The 24,885-nt window shown below is 37.9% G+C and overlaps 1 protein-coding gene across 1 annotated transcript in view; it reads left to right on the top strand.

Moving 5' to 3' along the window:
- Window positions 1-24,612, top strand: part of LOC114882870 (protein doublesex-like) — a 60,569-nt gene extending 35,957 nt beyond the window's left edge. Inside the window, exons 4-5 of the mRNA XM_029199999.2 lie at window positions 10,170-10,436; window positions 20,522-24,612. Of these exons, the coding sequence (XP_029055832.1) occupies window positions 10,170-10,426 (257 nt within the window). The 3' untranslated portion in view covers window positions 10,427-10,436; window positions 20,522-24,612. The remainder of the gene's footprint in view (window positions 1-10,169; window positions 10,437-20,521) is intronic.
- The last annotated feature ends 273 nt before the right edge of the window (window positions 24,613-24,885 follow it).

The raw sequence follows: 24,885 nt of genomic DNA, 5'->3' as shown, positions 1-24,885 counted from the left end.
TTTGCACTGAATTTATTTATTTACGAGTTTATCGAATATACTTGCCCTTACTTAAGTTCATATATTTTCGTGTCGAGTTTTGGGGAATTTTTAATTAAATTGCAAAGATGTCCAGCTATTAAAGTGTCAGCTTCTCAGAAACCGAGGATGATGAAGAGATACTGTCCCCGATTTTTACTCGCATTCAGAGCACAGAACTCGTCTAAAAAACACACCTGTAATAAACATTACAAAAGGAAGTATGATACATGTTTCACAGTATTATCGCATGTTCGAAGAACACGGCTAATCGTGAATGCAAATAGCTCGATCAGATGAGATCCAACCATCTGAATACATGATCTGAAGCGTATGATAAAGCGAAGGCCGATGGCGGCGCCAATGATCGCGGGAAAGGTGGAGATTAAGAGGGAGTAAATGTCCTCCAATTTCTCTGGTTGATGGAAAATCGACGATCGATAAATTGACCGGTATGCGCTACTGACACCGAAACCGTATAATGCGTGGCTTTATAAAAAAGTGGAATGGTGTTGGAAATTGCATAGTTTCGAAAACACAGATCTTATAATCTTGTTAGATGGTACCCTTATGTTTGTAGCGATGAAGATATTTTTTCAGTTGAATATTTCCTTTGATTTATTTTGTCTTCCTGTTAGTGTTTCTCAGTAGTAATCGGGTCTAGGTGGGTCTGGTCCTCCCTCCTTCCTCTAAAAATTTGGACCTTTACCACTCTAAAATTGTAAGATTCTGAAATTTCAGAATTTGAAAATTCCAAATTACCAAAATTTCCAAGTTCCCAAGGAACCTTTTTAGTTTCCCCTAGGATCCCCCTAGGATCAAAGGGAAATGGCACCTCTTCCTGCACAAAGAAATCTACGTTGCATCACAGTGCAGAAATGATTATTAAATAACGCAGATTACATGATACAACTACGCAAACAAGTGTAATCGAGGCACGTGTCAGTTGAAATAAGAAGAAACATTAAGTTTTTATTTAAATTATTCGTCAGTCACATGAACATTGGAGATGGCAGACAGTGCAATGATAAGGATGGGGCTGGCGAGGTGAGGAGAGACGGAAGTAATCTCGTCGGGAATTGACAACGTTTGCAATATACTTGCATAACCACTAGCTACGTCTGAACTATGAGACATAAAGAAAGAAATATTTTCTGCGAGATGCACTTACAATTTGTTGGATAGAGATACAAAGTGTCACGTGCAACTGTACGTATGTATGAACTATTGGTGTGGTCGTAGCGATGGATACTTACAGCGGATAATCTGAGTTAATTTTAGTAAACAATCTAGCTGCCAGAATTTTAATGTTTTTTTCAATGTCAAATGAAATTACAAATGTAGATGCGAGCTTTAAAGTTGGTTCATTCAGATGGAAGTACTGAAGAGTTTCCTTCTGATATAAAAAATAGAATCCAGAAAAAATTAAATTGTATTTCGCATGAATACGTGCATACTAGTTTTAGAAAATACAAATGAATATTCCGTTGATAGACTGTCAGAGTCAAAGTGCAACGTTAATGTTAAAACAGAGTTGGTGATTGCCAGAAGTAAATGAATTCATTACTCGTTGTTCATTATTATCAATTCGACTTTGTATTTCAGAAAATGTTAATGAGGAGTCCTACAAAATGTAAATTAATTCTTTGCTAGTAGATTGTTAGAGTCACAGTGCAACGTTTCTTTGAATACAGTGTGTTTGACTGTCAGAGGCAAATGATTTAATTACCTGTTAGTTGTTTTTAATTCGATTTTGTATTTTCCAATCTTGTGACAAGATAGGTGTACAAAATGTATCATTTATTATAGTTTGTAATTTATTTCAATCGTATGCTTCGAAAAATTTTCAATTAAAATACAATTTAACAAATTTTATCAGAAATCCAGAAACATACTGCAGCATTAGAGCTACCAAAATGAAATAAATTAATTAATAAATATCGATATAATAGTAATCAATTGAAATGACTAGTGTTTATAGTTGATTACCACCAATTTGTGGCAAGAGCTTATGCCTCTTATCCTTTTCCCTCGATATCTTGACGTATTTTAAACACTAATCAGAACGCCACGCGTGCAATTACTTTTTTTCAGCTCTTGTATCAAGTCAGATCTACAGCAGCTATCGGCACTAACAAGAGCGCGTTACTACACATAAGATCGTGTTATCGAATAAAACGACGAACATCAAACGTCTGTTCAATCTGGAAAATTCTAGTTTTTGATCGTTTTGATACACTTTAATATCAGGAATTACCATCCATCTGATTCTAAGTTTCTCAACCGAAACGGTCTCGTTCCCATCGCTTCCAGGATCGTTCGCCTGAGGCCCAACTTATCGTACAGTATGTTAAAAAATTTGGTCCCTCGTAAAAATTCTCATAATTCTATAAAAATTTGCAAATTTATCCCTTCATAAATCTGCATGATTTAATTTAATTTAATCCATCAATCTGAAAATTAAAAATGCTAGAAAGTTTCTTCGTCTGTTTTGACCCTTAGCAAAAACAAAACCATACGTTGCACCTTAGTGTACATTGTATCGCGTTATTTCTTGTGTGCCATTTCCGCGATGCATGTCCATTATTTTTTTATCATACTGTACATAGCAAACGATCGCCCACAGCATTGCATTTCTGTGTGGTGTTCACACGTACTGGCGAACGAGCGAGCACGCGAGCTGTTGGACGTTGCACGCGGAAGGTGCGAGTTAGTTTTCCTTGACATTAGCCGCTACAATGTACGTAACAGCCGCTTATCGCGAATGCATTCGCGGTCGCTTGCGAACGTGCGCAAGCATATTTATCGAGCGCAAGGTTCGATCGTTCCGTCAGATTTGCGACTTGGAATGTTTTTTTTTTCTTTCTTTTTCGCTTATCGATGTTACTGTGCGAACTGCATGCCTCCTGGGGTGCACGTGAACGTGTTCCAGCGAATAATGGTATCGTGGAACTCGGCTTCCTCGAATTTTCGCCCGGAATTCGTACTTCTTTGAACCCTTTAACATATTTTCATCCGGAAACGCACCGACCTGGGTGCAAGCTTTCTTCAGGACTTTATCACACCGTTTCTTTCTATCGCTATTCAGTCACGCGTTGTTATCATATATTCTTATCAATAGTGTGCAAAATAGATTGATCTATCCATAACTGCTAAGTTTCTCAGCTCTTTACATTTTTCATTTCAGTCACTTTTTAAAGATAATTTACAATCTACACGAGGAACTTGTAATTGAAAATTTCAGGCAGCTTCATTTTTTATAGATATTCATATTTCATGATATATTTAAAAAAAATTTTTTAAACTCTTCAATTTCAGTTCTCATGATGTGTATTTCTTTTGAGTCACCTTGTACGTTCCTTTCTTGTTACATACGTTGTTTCTTAACTTGAATTGCCTTCTCGAGTGCACCTCGATTCCCATGACACAGTGTATAATCGTGCGTGCCCAAGTGCAGTTTGCATGATAGAAAGAGATTAAGTAGAGATAGGACGCCTCGACTTAATTTCCCTTGATATCAATTGTTACAATGTAATGATCGCGCTTTATCGTTGTATTTTCTTAATTAGAATTAAGCTAGAAGCCTATTAAATGTGTTATCGGCGATGCGTTAACGCAATAAAATATAATATGTACGTTTAACATTATGTTGTTACAAGAACCGCAGGCGTTAAAAAAAATTATCAATTCAATGAATGGAAAATTTCTATTCAAATTATAAGATTTCTGACGATAATTTCAAATCAAGTTAGAATTTTTAAATTTACAAATTTTCCCTCTTTTAATTATTATTTTTCTTTTATAATAATTTATTCCATAAAAGCTCAAAGGGTTACATGAATATTTATTTCTGTATATAATAAATAAATTAGCATATTTCTATAATAACTATAATCTTGTGGTGTGAAAATAGTAGAAGAGGTTTATTTATACACATTTTGTGATAATTTTCATGTTAATGAACGTTCTTTGTTGGTTTTTCATTATAATTCATCTGATGGTCACTTTTTCGTTGTTTGCGTGCAGACGCTGAAGATTTAAGACCGGCTTCTATGTTATCATTACGGCTGGAAGAATTTATTCCACGCGACATCGTGACTAATTACACACTTTCTGGCAAATTACATGACTTATTAAATCGTACAAGGAACACGTCCGGTCTTATAAATTCTGGAACCCTGGTATTTAAGTCTGTATTTTTCACTAACAAATGAATCCACGCATATTACGGTTTTAATCTTTCCTTCTACTTCCTTCTTAACGTTGGGGGTTCCTTTTAATATTCATAGCATTTCGCTCATTAAAGGCAAGGTATAAGTTTGTAGCGATGTTATTCCTGTGTTTCTTCATTTTCATTTATAATTAAATTTATTAAAATATTTTCAACTTAAAGTAAATTCGAAAATTAAATTTTTATTTGTACTTGAAAATTGTGATGGCCACATTATTATTATCTGCACTGTTCGTGCAAGAAATGTTTATTATACCACAGTCGATTTCGTTTCTTTGTTCGATGCATCAGGTCTATCCTCAACAAGCGGCACTAATTAATCGATACTTATGCTTCCTTATAACTTCATACGATGATCACTAGCACATCAATTTATAGACCACCAACGGAAAGTCCATAACGATACGTGTTACCCACCTTCCGGCCCAGAACAATGTACAATACGTCCAGAAATAATAATTACTGCTACCGATACAAGGCATACTTATTGATAATGATACAGCTGTTGAATGTTAATAAGTTTCAGGTATTGCACTGCTTTCGAAAATCTCTGAGAAGAGAAAAGAAATTCGTTTCACAGTAGTTAACATTTTAACTGCCATCGCGTACTTGTAATTTGATATTTAACATTTTATACTCTATTATTATTGATAATAGAATAAATTCCTTTTTCACGTTTTATCGGATGTTAATTGCAATCTAATAATTAATAATTGCACGGTGTACCATAAATGATGCTCCCAGGTGTAATTTTATCAATAACTTCTATTAATTAAGAAAAAGAAGAACGTAAAATTGTAAGAGCAATAAAATAGATTAATAAGAAGATAATTGAGATGGAGTACTATTTGCTAATTAATTTCTTAGGCAATTTCGTGTTTCATTTTCCAAATGCTCTGATTCATTTTATTTCGACTATTAAAACGTAGGTTAATTACCTTAATGAGTGCATCATTATATTCATTTTCTTTTTTATTTTAGACCGATATAGCCAGCATACAAAACTTAATGATACAGAATTGTTTTATGGGCTGGCAAATTTTATGATCCTTGAAATGCAATAGAATAGCAATGAAACTTAATTTTGCAATTTGTTTTATTTTTTTCTGCTGTGCACCAAGTTAATATTTTCTCCTTGACGTCTATAGAAATGTTTTACACATTTAGGGTTGGGCTGAACTCTTTTTCCTTAAACAGCCTGTACACCATTTATCACAATATGCCTTCACACATATACATATGTTTATGTATGATGTATGTAAGTGGAAAGGATTGACGTGCACGGCCGTTTTGAGATCTTGTCAGCCGATGCCCCGTATCCTCTTTGTTAATAACACGTAAGAATGTTACAGAGACAAAAGTTAATCGCGTGTTCTCCTCTACCCTTCCCCCGTCTTATTTTCTCGTTGCACGGTTCCAAGGAGGATCGGTGCGTTTGCGGGATGAAATGGAAGCAAAAGGAAAGGAAAGACGGGGGAAAAGGAGAAGCGGTGCGTCGGGGTGCAGGAGAAAGCTTAAACGCCCCCGAGGGCATAAAATGGTAAACGGGCCTTTGCACGCGGGAGACATAACAGCAGGCGAGCCGATTTATATGCGTTCTTTAGCTCGTGTACGCACTTTACGATATGTAAAACCATCGGTGCCGGCATTGTGCGACGTCGGTGCCCCCGTCGTAAAAGCGGCCGTTCAAGCCGCTTCGACTTTGAAAGACTTTCGAATAATATTACAAGTTTTCGCTTCGTGCACGATTTTCTTTTCCACCCTGTCGCGCATGTTACAGTTCCGACGAACTCCCGTAGGATTGTTCTACCAACACTTCGTGTAGTCGGTTGTTAGTATCCACTCAACGAGAAAGAAAAACATTTGTAATGTCCCGGGGGAGGAACAGAGGAATATACAGAGAGGAAGTTAATAAAATTCTACTGCCGACCAGTTTAATTAGTCGATTAAATATGAAAATATTTCAGGTGTTTAAATTAAAAAATTTTTATTATACCATTATTAGCGATCATTTGATTTTGAAATTTATTTGTCAAAGTTTTGCAAAAATTCAAAAGAGCAACTCGAAGCTATCTTTCAAAATGATTAATAGTGTCTATTAAAAATTCATGTTGTAACGTATTTCAATGCATGCAGTCTTCCAGCTCTTCATTACGTCAGTTAATTATCGTTTTAGCTGGTTAGCCGTGAAACGTGTCTAACATGTTACCTTACAGCTCAGAAACGATCTATGTATAGAGAAACATAGAGGGGTTCCAGAACAGAAAGCTCGAATTTTAAGTTAATTAAATTCAATGACACAACACGCAATTAATTTTGAATTTCTCCATGTTACAAATGACGACGCCTTGAATCATGTTCGAATTTATTTCCGTTCAGCAAGTAGTTCTAGCCAGTAATAAAGTCGCTGGTAACATCGATGCCGGATAATGCATACGTTTTTAGGCGCCGCGCCGTGATCTTCATTTTCCTTTATGGTTCCCGAGTTTAATCTTGATATCTAGATCTTTCATAAAAATATTTTTAATACCCTTTCATAATCATATTCGTCGCTTAAGAACAACGGTGCGTGATTCGTGGAAATTGTCGAAGTGGCGCGCGTGACGATAACCAGTAAGCCTTATAAACAATGAAACGAGTACACTAGAAGGAAGGAAAGAAAGGGAAAGAAAGCTGTCGTTCACCGATACATTATATTTAGACTGGTGTTGCTGTTCACGACGAATCGCAAAAGTGACGTCACGCGATTGTTAGCGGGCTACCGGAAGTTATGGCAATTACAGTAAACCATAGCGAACGCGTGTGCAGCTGCGAATCCTATTTTCAAGTGGCCACCAACGCCATATTCTCACCCTCTTTCAATCGTGCTAAAGCTCGTGCAACCGAGGGAAAACAAGAGTAATTCCAGGAACTTTTACATGTTCAATTACGGCTTATTGGTTTTCCTCCGCATTCTTAATTTAATTCAAAGGAAAAATGTAATAAACCTGTAATATAGCAATAATAGTAATTCATATAAGGGTAAATTATTAAGTTCGGATAATATCTTTTTTAAGGAAATATCGCGTGTGCTGTATTAGATCATTAGACCACGGATGGTAATGTTAATGTATATTTTTATGATAAATTGGTGGTAAACAAGGAAATGAATAGAAATTCTCTTTTGTATTTAGTTTTATTCCGCATAATTGCATGATTATTGATCGTGTAGTATAGCTTTTATAATTCATAGCTAGAAGTCTATTTCAGAAAGCTATACACTAGGGTGAAATAGGAAGGGTGTAAATCAAAAACGATCGAACTGGTAGACTAATAGCTTTGATTGATGGACAGGTTAAAAAAAAGTGATCTGTAATAGAATTTTAGTAATACCAATTTTCTGAAAATTATATAGGGTGTCCCATGACAGGTGGTATTTCAACCATTGATCTTTTTGAAAGACAGTTAACTTCTTAAGGGTAGTTTTAATTTTAATAAAATCAAATTTTCTCAGAGATTGGCGATCCAAGGGTTAAATTTGTGGTCTTTTCTTTTTACAAAATAAAGCATTTCCATGCATTTATGGCTGACGCAGGAACGAATTAAGATTTTTGAGACCCTGGGCCCCAGCCCCCCTTATACCCCTTTGATCAAACGCTAGGCTGTTAATATCTTAACAATGTTTTGCATCAGTTCGGAGTACATGGCTACGTTATCGGAGTACATGCGCTGGAATTACAATACTAACTAGTGATAACCAACCATGAACCCCGGTAGACGGACAGGATAATTTTTCAACATGATCTAAAATTATGAATTATCGTGGAACGTTTCGAATCGAGTTACGAACGATAAGCACGATACTTCAGCGGCAATCGGGAGCCCTCACGAAACCAGAATCAACCGACAGTCGTGCATGCGAAACCCTCGCTATTAAATATAATTTACGATTCGGCCAACGTTTTTACGTTCGGCTTTCGAGCGTACCGGACTCATCTGCTCGGCTCGATCCTCGAGCAAATCATTCGGTATCGTCGAAGAACCGAAAGATATAAACGAAAAGCCGATCTTCGCGTTTTAAGCGAGAACAGAAACTCTTATTTCGACTGTTCTTTCATTTTGAACACGTCGGAACAATTATCTCTCATAGTTATATTTTTAAATTTAAATCTTCATTTTATTTTGTAGTACTACGTATATGTTTAACTTATATTAAGAAGGTATATTTAGGTATTAATCGAGGACGCTTCCAGCGATAAATCCAACCTAACCCTTAATTACGTTTACATTTATTGTAATACCATGCCCGCGGAGACAGTTTACTTGGTGTTAATTCATTCGCGCTACACCCCTTCGTACGGCAATAATTACAGACTGCTACCAATTGCAATTCGCAGATAACAGGTTCGTCGATTGACATATTTGACAGGTAAATCCTGTTTAACACAATACCAGTGTTAAGTAACATTAATCGTACAATATTTTCCTTTCTCAAGAGTACGATGTGTTCCAAAATTTCAGGTATGAATTACCCCAGTAAACCTACTGTGAAAATGTTGCATTTAAAAAAATTCTGAAATCAGGCACAGGAATCTTGGTGTCAACAGAAAATGACTTGATCAATTTGTCTGAACTACTGCGATCAGTATTGAAATCAGACAGGAAGTGCGTTTCACCGAGTTGCACCGCTAACCGCAAACCCTGAAGAACCCGAAATAAGCCCTTCGACTTTGCACCAACCGCATCACGCTAAATAGTTTTTATTCACACTACGACAATAAGTCGTCTTTATTAGGATCGTGTTTCAGTAATTAGTGGCGTAATTAATCTGTTCGTATCATCAAATTTGAGAAAATAAATAATTAGAAGATATTATCGTGCTTCCAATAATTGTTTATTTGAATTTATCCATGTCAATGTTTCAAAAATTAATTTTTCATCGAATGTACAATGTGTCATTTAAAATTGAAGCACATTAATATCTTCAAGACTAATTTGTACTTAAACGTTCCGATTGTTCGATTTAAATGGAGTGGAAATGGAGTAGAACAGGAGCAGAGTCTGCTGTCAGTAGCTCTTAGCGTTTACACGTTTAGAAAAGACATAAAAGTTAATTAAACTTTTTTCTTCAATGGAACCACTTTACTTTTGAATGGATTAATCGATCCAGTCGATCGTTTGCTGTAAATGGGGGCCACCGTGGCGTCAATTAAGTGGTGGCAGCAGGAAACCGTGTAACTGGTATCCTCGTCGTCTTCGTTTTTGGCAGGCTGATGGATTCTCCAGTGGCCGTATATGCATGCAGTATACATGCTGTTGTGAAAACCACGCCTCGAAGGGTCGGCCATTTTGATGCATCAATGGGTGAATTCCTATTGGCTATGAACCGCTTGAATTTCAGGGTGTTGCGTTCTCAGAATCGGGGATGGTACTCGATTTAGCAATCGAATTTCCGATTAGGTGAAGAAACAGTTTGTGGTCTTTAGTCAGCTACAAGATAGCTCGACGATGACGAAGATCCTTTCCTTCGTCCGACAGTAATTTTTTGCCACCGATTTGGCCATCATTTCGGGGCTGGTGTTAACCGTGACCGGTCGGAATAACCGAACGTTCGCGAAAATGTATTTCCGGGTGTTTCCGAGTGTTCTACTTGACTGGATACTTGTGGTTACAGTGAGAAATTCTATTGTAAAAACAGACGCCAAAGATCAAAACATTTATAAATTTTCAAATCGCGCATTGGTTGGTATTCCTCGAATGGCAGACCACGGGGAGAGTCCCAATTATAATCTAATTAGGTGAATTCATTTTCTCAGTCCTTCTATATTTACCCTTATTACTAGCCGAAAGAATACTACGCTGCAGTCGAGAAGAAGTAGCAAAAGTGTTAAAATTCATACGAAATTGAACAAAATTACAGTGTCCTTTTTTTTGTTCACAGGTACCAACGAGATCCGGGCAATGCACTTCTGGAAAGCAGTAAGAATGGTCCAATCCGGCCGGTCCACGTATTGCTGCACCGGATACACTGCACCTACTGGTGCACCTACTTACGAGGGGCAGGTACCCTACATAGGAGTTCCACCACCCCCGAGTGGTGTCCACCTCAGGCCAATTCTGCATCCCTTGAATGCTCACATGTCGGTCAACAGAGTACCGCCCAGCCCTGACAGTCCTCCAGAACATTCTACTACGTAGCCATGGTGAGGTTTGTTAAATTTATCTTATCAATTTAATTTGAAATTTGTCTTTATTGTCATTTTATAAATTTTATATCATTTTTCTAATACACGAAAGTCTCGTGGGAATTGAAATGTCAACTTCTTGTTTTACGCTAATAATTTTTAGATATTAATCAATTACAGAATTTATTAATATAATTTCGTTGAAAGGTAAATTTACTTTAATATTGGTAAAGAATTTAATTTTCAATTTAAAAACAGGTATGCAGCTAGTGTTAATAGGAATAAATAGGACGTTACACCAGTTGCATACGAACAGTAATTATTAGCGGTTCAATTTGTATAAAAGCCACGTTTGTTTGCATGGAAAAGTTGTTAATGAATAACCGATCGATGATAATTTACCCCTTGAAACGTTTTATGTACATGTTCTTTGAAATGTTGATATATTCTCTTTGCTCGTTTCATTTTAAAATAATTATTAACTGAGTGACACAGAAGCTGCGCAGTTTACAGATGAGTTAAAACAATTTCACGTTATTTAATGGTTTTAATATATTTATGGTTGCATCGTTGATTAGTTACTGACATTTGCTTATGTATTAACTGTTGAGAATTTTATGTGGGAACCTGCTGCGTCCTTGCTCGTTAGTTTACAAGAAGATAATTCTTAGAAACCGTATGAATATGAATAGGGAACACGGATAACATACACAAGATAATTCCCACGTTAGATTTCATTAAAATCAGCTAATATGTTATCATGCGAATTATTCAATTTAAATAAATTTACTTTGGTATTCGTCGAACTTATTTTCCACGAAAGATTAGTAGCTTGTGAATTTAAATTGCAAAAGAATAAATCATTTCATAGATTGTAAAAGATGAATACATTTGACAAATTACTGTGTATAATCTAAGATAGTATCATCTTAAGATTAATCAGTCGAATACAGTGTTTAGGGAACGAGAAGAATAGGAGTTCCATACGGAAGGCTGAAAAGGGATTAACTTTAGGACGTAAAACCTTTTCTATTCCTTTTCCGTGACACTCCTTTTGTCTGGGACATTTGAAACTGCAATCGTAATAGCAAATCCGGCAGACATAAAACAGATTCCAACCTATAAAATGCTCTTCCTTTCAAGAACCAGGCACTTGGTCCAGCAAACGGTTTCCTTCCCTTTTTTCTTTTACTGGCTTTTACGATTTTTCTGATTGTTGACATCTTTTACATTTACGTTTTACTCTTTACCAATATATTAATTCATTTTGAATTAAATATCTTCTGGTATATTTTTCAATAAGAAAACTGGGTGATATAGATACAATAGAATACAGAATAATTAAATATTCATTAGCAGAGTTATCCTTAGAGTTTGCAATGCCTGGGACGAAATAATTTGACAAATTATTTGAAATTTAATGGGAGGGTTTTAGGTATATTAAAATTTTCAAAAAAGTCCACAAAATCTTTTTATAAATCATTTATTCTCGTTACAAAGAATAACAAATTAGTTTGGCAATGTCTTTTTGTCTTTCATCGGGATTGAATGTTACAAATCTTATACAAGAGAAAATCATGTGTAAATGTTGAAACATAGGCAGTTTTGAATCGAACATGTTTGCGTTAAAATTGAACGAGACACAGTCTGGCAGCTGGATAAATTTATCGGAATATATTTTGTCGCGATTCAGGCTATTAGAGAAGTTCGACCAGCAAATAAAAGAGAACAGCTGCGGTCATGTCCGTTGATGTGCCTGTTTGTAGCACGGTATTTCGAACCGCAAACATTTTTGCGACGAACTTCATCAAAGCGGTTCTCTCGCGTTGAAATCGCTGCATGCACCAGTTTAAGGGTACGGTTTTGGCTTTAACGATGACAACGTCATAAAGAATCGAATTTACGAGACGTGGCGATCCTTTATCCTAGTTGCGCCCGGGCTTCTTCGACGATTACTTTGTCCCTAAATCGTCTCAGATGAATCGTTCCCTTGGAAAATATAGTAATACTATGCGCTTGCTAATTTTATCAGCTTACTTTATGCTTCGTTACATTTCTCCCGGGATAGGTCATAATAATATTCTAAATAATTTTACTAGAAATATTATTAGAATGATTGAATTATTATAGTAATATTTTTAATTTTCAATATTTTCTTTTTTTTCTTGGCTCCACGAACTCCTCCCTCTCGTTTTCTTAAAATTAACCCTTCGTATTCCCAAAAATTAGACATTTAATATTATCCATACTAAACCCTCAGCAACATAATATTTGAAAAAATAATATAAAATTAGAAAATATGAATGGAAATTAATTGAAAATTAAATTTAAATTCTATGTTGCATTCTAAGTCAGCAAATACTAGTGTTATATCATAACACTTTAATAACCACTAATACATTGGTTTTTGCTGGTATGCTGCAGTACTGGAAAGTATATTTTGTAATTATTAGTAGAATCATTTATAGGAGGGCAGCAGGTAAAAGTCAATTACCGGGGGGATATTACACTAGCACTAGTTGATTACGTCCTATGCTAACCAGCCATTAGGTCTTACGTGACGCTTTCTATTTGAGAGAGTACGCGGGAATTCGCGGCGAAGACGTAGGAGGTGAACACGCGTTAAGTATTTTCGCTCGAAATTATTTCCGTCGACGTGTGCTAGCCAGATTTGATTTATAGTTGTATCGCCACACATGATTCCTCTTTGAAAACATACACGCAGCTTAAACGCTTTTGTAGCAGAATAACGCAAATATAATGACACAAGGCGGAGTACAGTGAAAACATAATTACTCGATCCATGAACCCATAGAAAAAGAGTTCTTTAATATGTCTGCTTAACCCTTGGATGGCGGACCATGGCGAGTCTCCTCGGATCAAGGCTGTTCAAGGGTTTAATTGAATATGTAATTTGAACTTGGTATAAGAAATTAATTTTACTGTTTTGATTGAGAAAAAAGGACACGTTGAATGATGTTAGAGCTTAATAATAGGACAATTACTTAGGGTGCTTACTATGTTTTGCCAGCTATAAGTCAGTGACACTTCTCGATGTAGCAGCTTATTACCGGATTCCACGAAGGAAAATAGTCGTACTGTGAATACACGCATTTCACGCATATTTCACGCAGCTGTTACAAAGCTTTCCTTTTACTCCATACGCAACATTTCAGTTTCACTTTGCCTGTCTCACGCATCAGAATAACAATTAAATACTACTAAGTATGTTGTTAATAATATCCATTTCAAAGTTGTGCATGATCCTTTAATTGATTCATTTAGGATCTATAAATTAAATATTTGTATCTTCTAATTAAGATTGAATTTTAATTTCATCCAAAATATAATTTTACGTGATAAGTTCTTTTTTTTAAATGAACAAAATTTCTTTTTTTTTTCTTTTTTAATACAGATACTAAATTAATTTGTACCCCTAATAATTAAATTTCAATTTATTTCGTTTGAACTGTAATTGCATCACGAATACAACTAGGTATTATAAGACCAAGGGGTTAATTGTTAATCAAGTCGAGATTCAAGTAGAAATTGAAACACACAACACTTGGTATGCTATGATCAAGTGAAACGATTCAACCGTAGACAGACTGTAGTCTTGGTATGTTATTGCATCGTGAAGTCGTCAAGAAATCGCGATACATAAACGCGTGAGAGATCACGTCCACGTCGTATCCTCCATAGAAACAGTGAATCATGTCTTTCGGAGCAGACTATATCGCTGGATGGTGGCCAAGTTTCAAGTTCTAACAGTGCTACTTTTCCGAAGGATTCCATCCGGAGATACGATAGGTCAATCTCATCTCGTTTATAGGAGACGTTGATGCTTTGTTTAAAGAGGAAAAAGAGTCAATAAATCTCCGCTCGTAAAGGATGTTGCAGTGCTGGCGTTTTTCTTTCACGAGCAAAGTAACGGGAAAACGAAATGCGTATCGCGAAGAGAATAGCAATCTTCTTCAAGAATTCACGTTCATACAGATACTAGTATTCAATATAAATTTCATTTTTTTTTTAACCCCGGAAGGGTGGAATTCTCTATTAGTTATTTTTTACTAAATTAAGATAAGAATTTTTGGAAAAATAACAAATTTTCAATTTTTCATTCACTGCTCTTTTAATATCTTTATTTCCAAATTATGTTTCATTTAATTAAAAGCCATAAAACAGCTTCTGATATAAATACTCGAGAGTGGAATATAGGGACAAACTGCACGGAGCGAAGGGTTACTTTTGTCTTCTGCAGCGAGCAGCATCAATGTAATCAGACAGGTCTCCTAGAGCGGGCTTAACGACACTCGTAAACGCGGTTCGCTTTACAGCTCGTGGTATTTTTTTCCTCCCCCTTTCCCATCCTCGTTCAGCTGCACTCGGTTTCTTTTGCTCGTCTTTCGCCGGGTCGTCCGGACATCTCGCCACCCCGTGCTTCCACTTCTTCGTGGCCGTCATCGCGAGGCCGTAAGTGAGGCGCACCCCTGACTCCAACTTATTTTATTCCGGTCGTAGTAAACTAGCTAAGTTTATGTGACAGATGCTAGCCAAGTCGAAATCGTCTGGTGGCACGAGGAACAAGCACCGATCCTCCTGAGGACACTCCGGAACTCGCGGACTCGTCTTCGCTCGTAAACGTTTCAGACGCCTTGAGGAAGAGGAGAAAGAGAAGCGAACATTCGCCAGGACGTTGTCCACGTTTATAGTTTGTCCGATATTAGGTTCTGATATTAAAGTAGTTAGATAAATACAGTAGAACGTTGATTAGTGGGATTATTGGGAAATTGATTATCAAAATATAGAAATTCTAAGGATCTTGCCGATTTATTTTACATGCTTCTGTTTTTCATAGTATTCACGAAATATTCTAAAAAGATGAAAAAAACGAGAAGAGAATCAAAATGAGTAAAATGCAGTTTACAACAGGTCGTAGTTTCAATGCAGGAAAATTTTATAGTTTGCATAAATTTCATTCTATAATTTAAACACGCGGGGTTAGAATTTACGGCTGAAAATCTAGAGAGAATATCCTGTAAACGTGTTAAGGAGCAATCGTATGGTGGCAGAGCCGACAGGACAACTTGCATATTTCACGACTACGCGATAGTAAAGATCTAATCGTTCCGCGTTCACATTACCAGATAATGCTTTTCTATAGCCACGTATTTTTACGTACTGCAATCGTAAAAACACGAAGATTTACGTCTCGATGTCTGCCGGGTATGAACGGCACAACAAAATGTCGTTAAATGTCTAGAATCTCTGTTTAATCCTACATGTAGCTGTAATTTCATTCGCTGGTGTTTCGTTAGATACCAAGAATTCCAATTAAAATTTGAATTTCTGGTATAAAATTTTAAACGTTGTGAAAATTAAGGTACAATCGTTAAACGTAGGAAATAAAATGTAAAATACTTTTACTGACAAAGGTAAAATTTCATTACAGTCCGCGATAATGCCTAATAAATAAACATTTTAACTGCGAATTCTTTATAGATGAACATTCGTTAAATTTCTCGAAGAGATCAAGGTAACGCTAGAAAGACGGAACGAATCAGAGGAAGCAAAGCTGAAAATTTAATTCAATTCTTGCAAGCTAATTAGTCGATGGGCGGAAAAGTAATAAATGTTGTGCAAAAGTGTGTCTGTCTGACCTTGACGTCGATCGTTGCCCATATTCCCTGCGAACGAAGGCGCAATTCCCAAGACAAAGCAATAATTAGCAGCGGCTAAGTGCGTGAGCCGACGCCGCGGCGGTTCTTCTTCGGCCGCCTCCTCATCATCATCCTCGTGTCTTCCACTTACATACGTAACCGAGAACCGCAGAGCGTTAAGCAGTGTAACAGGCCTGATTCTTGCTGGCAAAAGGAGTTTTACTACTTTCTAACCACAGTCGCGGGCTACAATTAAACCCCCATAAAACTTCGTCGTAACTTTTTTAAAAGCGACCGACCGCGTTCTCTCTCACGTACCCAGCTCCTTTCGTTTGCTCGGCAAAAACCACGCTATATTGCATCCTTAATGAAGCCCCGAGACGTTGCGGGTACCGCCTTCCGGTCGGCCCTAAACCCACTGTTCGATTCGGCAACCATTACTTATGTGGAACAACAATTTTTGAAATCGTTCCTCTTTCTAAACTTAGACCAGCTACCGGGCAGAGATGAAAGGTGCTTGATTCGAGGATACGTGAATGTATAGAAATCCTAAATCAAAGGATGCGTAAGTGGAGGATCATTTCGTAGTGGGTTGGGGAAAGATAGTTACATGTTATCCTTTGGTCATGAATGCTAGCACTCTGATTGTTCGTCCTGGAGCTAAATTTCTATGTCGCGGTATAGCGAGAAGGGTGATGTAGGAACGTAAGAAGACGAAGATGAAGGAAGCTGAGAACCAGACGTTGCGGTGCTTTCGCAGGGACCTGACGTTTACGGCTCGGAGCGGTCGAGCTAGCGCCAGTAAAACTTGAGAAGAAATACAAGCGAAGTCCGCATCGACAGTTAAAGTCATACGCGCGAAAATATAGCCGGGCTTCTATGAAATACGACGTCTGTCGAGCACCTTACCTTCGCCGAGTTAAAGTCACCGGTATCCGAGCGAAGGATACGCGGCTGGTTAATGAAAAGAAACTCCGCCTCCTACTGATCTGCTTGCGGACGATAATCGAGTTCCATGACCGAAAGGAAAGAAAATGACCACCCGCGTTCAAGGAATCGATCCGATTTCCTTCGTCTAAACGGCTACAACCGCCTAGCCGGGCACTCTTTATGGGACGATCGACCGCGAGCCGCGAATCCCCAGTCCAGGGACACATAAAACCGAGAATTCAAGTGGTCCAGTTGATCCTTATACTGTCTTTTTGTTACATTCGCTGAATCCCCGAGGAAATGGTGGATGAAAGAATGGAGATGGAAGTTAGACTTGGTTTATTATCTTTCTAGGAAGCATCCTGAGACTCATCCTAATCTCCCATTCTTAGTCAATGGTCGCGGACCATTGAGAGAGCCCCAAATTTATTTTCCCTTTAAAAATTATGAGTTCAGGTTAATGTTCTCGTATACGTTTTGTAATCTTATAATGAAAAATTAATATCCGCCCTTGAATGAATTAAATAACCAACTTCCCAAAGATGCTCTTAACTTAACTAAGCTTGTCGTTTAATAGGCGAGTGTTTAACTTAAGTAAGCTCATCTCTGTCTATGGTGCTCGGTATTATTCGAAGCATTCGCGTTGATTTTATGGTCTTTTCTACCCCTGGAAGAGGTGATCGGGATAGAAGTGAGAACCCGCGAAGCACTTACCACCGAACGTTAAATCTCCACCCACTGGGCACGGAAACCACCGTTGGCCGTTTCCATTTTAGCCGGATGTGTCTTCTTCTTAGACTTTCTTTACGACTTTCCGAGCAGTAGTTACTCGGCCTGGAATCTGCCTAGATCATCCGTTGGACGAATGTTTATTGGGAGACGTTTTATTGAGAAACATACAGGGTGCTCTGATTTTCTTTTTTTCGCTTATACATACAAGTGACACTTGAATTCCCATATAAATTTATCTTTTATTACCAGAAAAGCGTTTGAAAAAAGAAATAGAGCTTCAGAAAAAAGAAACAGTAAGATACAAATCCCAGATATGAAACAAATCACCCTTATATTTCATTGCCGGTAAGAAATAAATAAAGTGAAAGAAGAAGGACCTCGTGTTTCATGGTGTTGGAAAGTCATGAAAAGGAGAGGAATCGTAAAATCATGTAGCAAAGCGGTCGACCAGGAGGGCAAAATATTCAGAAGCCTGTAGTATTGGAGGAGAAACGAGAGAAATAATGCTGTTGATCGTTTGCCTGAGCCGAAAGCGGTGTCAAAGTAATAGTCGATCATTCGGCCCGTTCGTTTTACGAGTGGAAATAATATTTCCAGCTATGTCGATGGGTTAAATATGTGTAACATTTGATGGGGTCGTCTCGCGTAAGCGTTACGAGTCTCTCGTTACGAGTCCCATTAACTTGCTCTTCGTTCCTTTTCACTCGCTCTTCATCTTTCGCAAGAGCAACCCTTGAACACAGGGGAGCCTGGGTCAATCGTGACCCAAACTTACAAAATATATACAAGGAATATTAATTTAAAGGTAAAAACACTCTCCATGGTCCGCCGTCCGAGGGTTAACCCTTTCGCTGCATAAAAATCCTTCCACATTCTAAAACTCCAAGCGTTGAATTTAAAAATAAAATTCCAATAATTTTCACGTATTTCTTACACTTCGATGGATAATTCAAAAACTTCTCGGTTAGTTCTTCGAAGAGTGTTGTTGAATTGTTAAACGGATGCCGTTAACGCCGGAACGGTTCACATTTTCGTTTCGGCACCTTTATGTCTGATCACGAATTGGTTTTAAGGATCATCTTTTAGACACGCGTAGGGTATCGACAGACACGAACGTCGATTAAAAAGAATTCTAAAGGGAGATTCGAGACGTCCACGAAGATCCTTTAGAAGTCAGTCCTGTACGGATCCGGTCTTTATCGCCGCGATGCTTTCGAGCCGTATGTCGACGGGACACGTTTTACGATGCGGCCAAGTTTTAGTGCCGACCGTGGAGGTTTCGCTTCGCCAGGATTTTCAGACTTCTGCTTTAGTCTACCTCCTTCGTCGTGGATATTTTTGCGTACACCGGAAATTTCATTCGTATATCATCATTGTATAAATGTCTACTCTGCTGTCCATAAATGTATTCGGTTACCAAACAAATTGCGATAAACAATGTATTAATATTTTATTATTATTATATAACATGAAAACTCAGTCCTTTGATCGTTTTTGGATCGCTCGGAAATAAAAATTCAAATCTCTTGCACTTTTTTTTTGACATCGAATTTGTGCAAGGGGAACAGGAATATAGATGAAACGTTCTAGAAAGACAAAGAGGTAGCAGCTTGTCTAGACTTCCGAAAAAGTCAGTCGCGACCCTCGGTCGTGACGTAGCAGGAAACCGGGTCTGGCCTGGCCGGGGCAAATGGCGGGTGGGTGCACGTATGAAAACTAAGTCCGGGTTTCATTTGACTGACTTTACGAGGGAGACATAAAATGGATTTTACTGTCGGCTAGTTCGCCAGTTCTCGAGTTGGTAACGTTGCTTTACCGAGCATAATATAAAGGCAACCCCGTTGCCTTTGCTTTGCCTTTCTTCCATTTCATCGTTCGTTGTTTCCCTCGTCCCTCAGGACGATCCTTACCTCCCTCTTCCTTTGCCACCCCCTTTCGACAATTTTCTTTAATCCACGTCGTCGACCCGTCGTGTCCTTAAAACCTTGGGTTCGCGGTAAGTTTTCCACCCTGGACGGTGGAAACTTCTCGCCGAACGGATTTAATATCCGCCGGATAAGCCAGCACGACGGTCGTTAAGTGAACTTCGAATTCGTTTCCTGTACCTGCTTCGCAAGCGATTCCACTACTACTCCCGCTGTTACCTTTTACTCGCTTAATAGGATGTCATTACCGATCGTTTTCTGGCCCACGCCACTTCTTAATGACGTTTTTTACGAAACGTTTACCTGTCCATCCAGCATCTCGTGTTCCTTCTTCTTTGTTTTCTTCGCTTTCGAGTCACGATACTGGGTGATTTGAAAGGGATGATGATAGGTCACTAGGGTACACCTATGCGTTTATGTTTTTAGAAACATCAGTTTCCTGTTTAATTGGTACAGTGACGCCTTTGATTTCCCGTAATAATTTCTCTTCTCGTGTTGTATAACAAATAATATAATTATTGATCTGCATACATTTGTTGCTAAATTTATACATTTAACTTTAGATTAATATCCTTGTAAATATTTAGCAAATTTAGGTCATAATTGACATAGGCTTCAAGGATTAATTATCATTAAATTCTAAAATATCAAAAGCCAATTTACAAAAGTTCCTATGAATAATAGAGTGCTAAAATGAACGTATCTTCCCCTGCACGTGTACCGCAAACCATTATTACCAGAAGGTTCCCATTATACCGCAGTAATCTCGATCGAACAATGTGATCCTCCATTTTCCGATTGCCAAGAACCAGTGCACCGAATGTAACACATCGCTAACCGCAATGTTTTTTCTGATTTCAGATCGATTACCGACCAGTCGGTGAAGTAAAGCGACTGGAAGAACAGGTCGAATCCAAAGAGAAACGACGTCGTGTTAAAGCGAAGGAAATAGGAGGGGCCCTGGTAGAAGAGGAATCGGTATACAGAAAGGAAAAGAAACGTTACTTCTCAGTGTTATTTCGTTCGCTCTCGTTGTTCCCCGAATAGTTCGAATCCTCAGCATCAACCATCGTTTTCGTATACCCTTAGGAAATTTCCGGTTCAACCGGAACCGTGTGTTGTTATTTCACTCCTCGTTGGTAGCCTCGAGGGTACACAGGTTACTCGATTCAATCGACGATTCTCCATCCGGCGGAAGACGATCACGAACGGGACTGAAGCTCCTCTTCCTGAGACGAGACACTTGGCTCGAAAGTGGCCTGTTCCGAGAGGAACGCGAGTTTACAGACTATCGACGAGAAGGAATCGGTGTCTCAAGGTTGTCTTCGTTCGGGCAACAACGTCGCGATTCGTGCTCATGTTTCGAACACGAAGGGATCCAGCCGCAAACAAATCGAGAGAGAGAAAGAAAGAGGCAGAGAGAAAGGGAGAGTACGTTGTATTCAGCATAGGCTTCTTCGCGTTATTTCTCTCTTCTTTGGGATGTTTTTTTATTTTTCATTTTTCTTTTCTTTTTTTTCTTCCTTTTTCTTTCGCTGACCAAGAGAACAAGAAAATCATGAAACGTTTTTGTGAGTGGTTCGTGGGATGCCGTGGGGTTCACGGACAACGTACACCTCGGGCATCCCTCGTCCTTGCACGTCCTTCGGTTCGTTGATCGAATCTGTCTCCCCACCTCTCTCTTTTGTCTTCTCTCTCTATATATCTTTCAAATCGATCTTCTTTTTTTCGCGCTAAATATTCGCTCTGTAGAGCACGGATCGACGTTGTCAAGATAGGGGAACAGGACATGCGTTTGGAGCCGCTTCGTACAGCGCCGGGCACGGGGAGCATCCTTGGGGCAAGTGGCACTGGACCGAAGGAGATCCCTACCACCTTTAGAAAATTTTATTTAACGCTTCAGATATTTGAATTTTGAAAATTTTCTGAATTGTCAGGATTCTATGGTCTCCTTTACTTATATCGCCATTTTCTTTTAGGAAGCCCTCTTTGCTCGTCGGTGTACAGTTACAAAAGATGCGCCTCGCCGACCGGTTACCAGAATCCAGTCGTAAAACGCCGATCACTTCACGGTTTTCACGATGATCGAGCACCGATCGCGTACGGTATATTTCGCATACAAGATTCAGCCAATGTCCTCTGGCTTATAGGTAACTTTGTATAGGAAAGCCCATATGGGATTCAGGAGGCGCGATGGCTACCATTGATGGCCGCGGTTCCACGAGACCGGGCTCATTTTCTACCCCTTCCTGTCAAACAAATTTCGAAACTGGATCCCATTGATGATCCCGATCAATATTTTGCCAATCTGAGGGCGTCGACGAGCCTCGTATATAATCGAAAGGAGGTTTGTGTTCATACGAACGCATTACTGTACCGTGGAAGCGACAAATCGTGTGATTTAGGAGGCAAAGGTAATCGAAAAGATTTCTGGTTTAACAGCCATGGAAGAGATTCGAGACCCGGCTCTCCTGTAATATATTGAAATTTCATTCTCGGCCGAACGTCCGGCTGGTTTTTATTCTTGTCAATTTGCAACGTTGCTTTATTACTTATATTCAAATGAAACTAGTCGCACACCTGTCCTGGCATAGCCGATTTGGCTAATAGGTGAATTAAAGTTAATGCAACTTGGATCCAAAAACGTGTTTTCCAGGAGGTTTATGGCCTGTCTACAAAGCTTGGATAGAAATTCAATTTTTCACTCGAATTAAACACGCTTCTCTGCTTGACGTGTAATCAATTTTAACCTTTTCCCTGCTGCATCTGTTATAAAGTATCATTTCGATTTAATCTTTATTACTTATATGTAGTGATGCTCTTGAGGTACATCTTCATTTCATGGCTCGATAACTAATTCTGCATAGATTATGTGTATCTTCGACGATATGTATGTACTTACAGGATGATGCAAAAATTAGGAATAGATTTTAAATAACTTTAGTATTCCAAAATGATAACATATGATTAATAAAGATTATTTTTAATAATAAATAGAGGGAGGTTCTTTGGATTCTAAATTTAAAATAAAATTCTGCAATTTTATTTTGCATAAAATCATGTAACCTTCCATAATAAATCTCCAAGATGTGTTTTGTAAATTCTAAATGATTAAATTAGGAGTCAATTTGTAATTAATAAAAATCTATCTTAAGATGATTCCATAATTTTGTCTAGGAGCGTACGCAGCGAAAGGGTTACATCTCGATCGAATACACATCACATTACAGAAAATAATTGAGAGTACAAAGCTACTGTTCGTTGAACAGTAAAAGAGAAAATACTGTCGTTTAATAAAAAGTAGATCCGTGTCGATAGGAGGTGATCAAGAAATCGGCGGATGCGTCAGTTGCATGACCGAAATGCAATAAAACGGCCGCTCAAAAACTGGTCATTCCATCTCGCGGCAAATTAATTTTCAAATAAGAATATCGAGGGCTGTTTTATTCTTTCGCCCCCTTTTTTTTCTCCCCCCTATTCCCGAGCTCCTCCTCTGTTTTTTCTCTCTCCACGTTGCCGTTCTCCTCCCTTCCTCCTGCTCCTTCCTTTTTCTCCTCTTTTATTTTTCATCCTTCTTTTCGTACAGCGGGAACACGTTCCGAGTAACAATTTGATGCGAAGCCTGATTGGTTATTACCGTACCGAGCTTAATGACTCGACCCGTTTAAATGAATTTGCTTCCCGATAATGAGCATGCGTGCCTCCAATATTTATCATTACCCGTGGCCCGGTCTCTCACCGCTTAATTTGCAATAACAGGATTTTATTTACAAACTGATGCTCGTCGTCTCGGTTTCGTTTTGTCCGCGGCCCTTTGGCCAACCATCCGAAGCAAAAAGGGTCACTGCACCTGGTGGATACCTTGTTGGACATTGTGGCCATTTTTGTCTTTAGTCACGCACGTTCATGCAGGATTAAAAAAAAAAAAAAAAGAACTTAGAGTATCACGATGTAGATAGCGAGAGAGAAGTGGGACCGGTGTACCGTAAGTGGTACGACCAAATAATAAATGAATTACAGACAGTGATTCCGATGGATGCAATTTGCCGGAAGAGAAATCGTTTTATTCGGTGAGGTATTATATTGATAACGATAAATAAGAATTCTTGGCACACATGGTACGTTCAGGGAATAGCGTGAGCGATTAGCATGGCGTCGATTTTTTATTCGTTTAAGTTCCTTGGTTAGAAAGTGCGACGCTTATAAATGCGAATATGATTTCGTGAAAAAGAGTAAAAGAAAAATTCTTCGTGACACTTGACAGGAATTCGAAATATTATTTTTCTTTCCTCACGTTAAACTTGATTGAAAATGAATTTTTTTTTTGTTACGATGAATTTTTTCGTTTCCTTTTATGTTTGTATAAGTAACGATTTCTATTGTTGTTTCGATGAATAATTAAACCAACTGTACAGCGAAATTTAATATTTTTAAAATTATAGCATTGTTACGTATATAGATGTTTGTTAAATTTTTCTGAACAAAGGTGTAGTTCCTTCTACTTGAAACTTGAATGTTTGTATCGCGAAAGATGTGTATTTATTAATCGATTAAGGAGTTCAATTATCAGTTTGTATTTCTTCTGTAGCGACGGATAGTAAAGCATAAGCAGTTTAAACTACAAATTATAGGAAATGCAGAAAAAATATATAATATGCAATAGCGTTATGTCCAATTTCAACGTACTAAAAATTGACTAATGGTATTAGCCGAAGGGCAGCGATACTTTTAATTTAGTCTCATTCATTTCTCCTCTTTTAAAAGTGTGCAATAAAAATATGTTTCTACCGAATTTATTCGTACAGCTTTGCGGAAATATTCGTTTCGAAGATACATCGTGATTCATACGCTCGTAATCGAATGTTAATTAAGCAAATTTAAGCCATTTATTTTATTCCATTCTTTATTTGTACTTATGGGTAATGTAATAAGATATAAACTTCAGTATGTTATTTAATGTATTTCTTTTATAATACCTTACATTTTTATGTACAAATTAAAAAAATTTTTCATCCAATCGAGAAATCATCGTGACATCTCGAAACAGCTTGAAATGAGATATGTATCCCTGTTTCTAAAGAAAAAAAAAAAAAAAAGAACAAAAGAAATGTTCAGTCGCGAGTGCAATATGACGTTTCACACGATGCAATTCATGCACCTTCTGTAATTTTGTCGCCCACGAATTTTCTTGTATTTAATAATATATCAAATGTTTCATGCTATAT

Source organism: Osmia bicornis, chromosome 15 (genome assembly GCF_907164935.1).
Source record: "Osmia bicornis bicornis chromosome 15, iOsmBic2.1, whole genome shotgun sequence".
NCBI lineage: Eukaryota > Metazoa > Arthropoda > Insecta > Hymenoptera > Megachilidae > Osmia > Osmia bicornis.
This window is presented reverse-complemented; position numbering and strand designations above follow the sequence as displayed.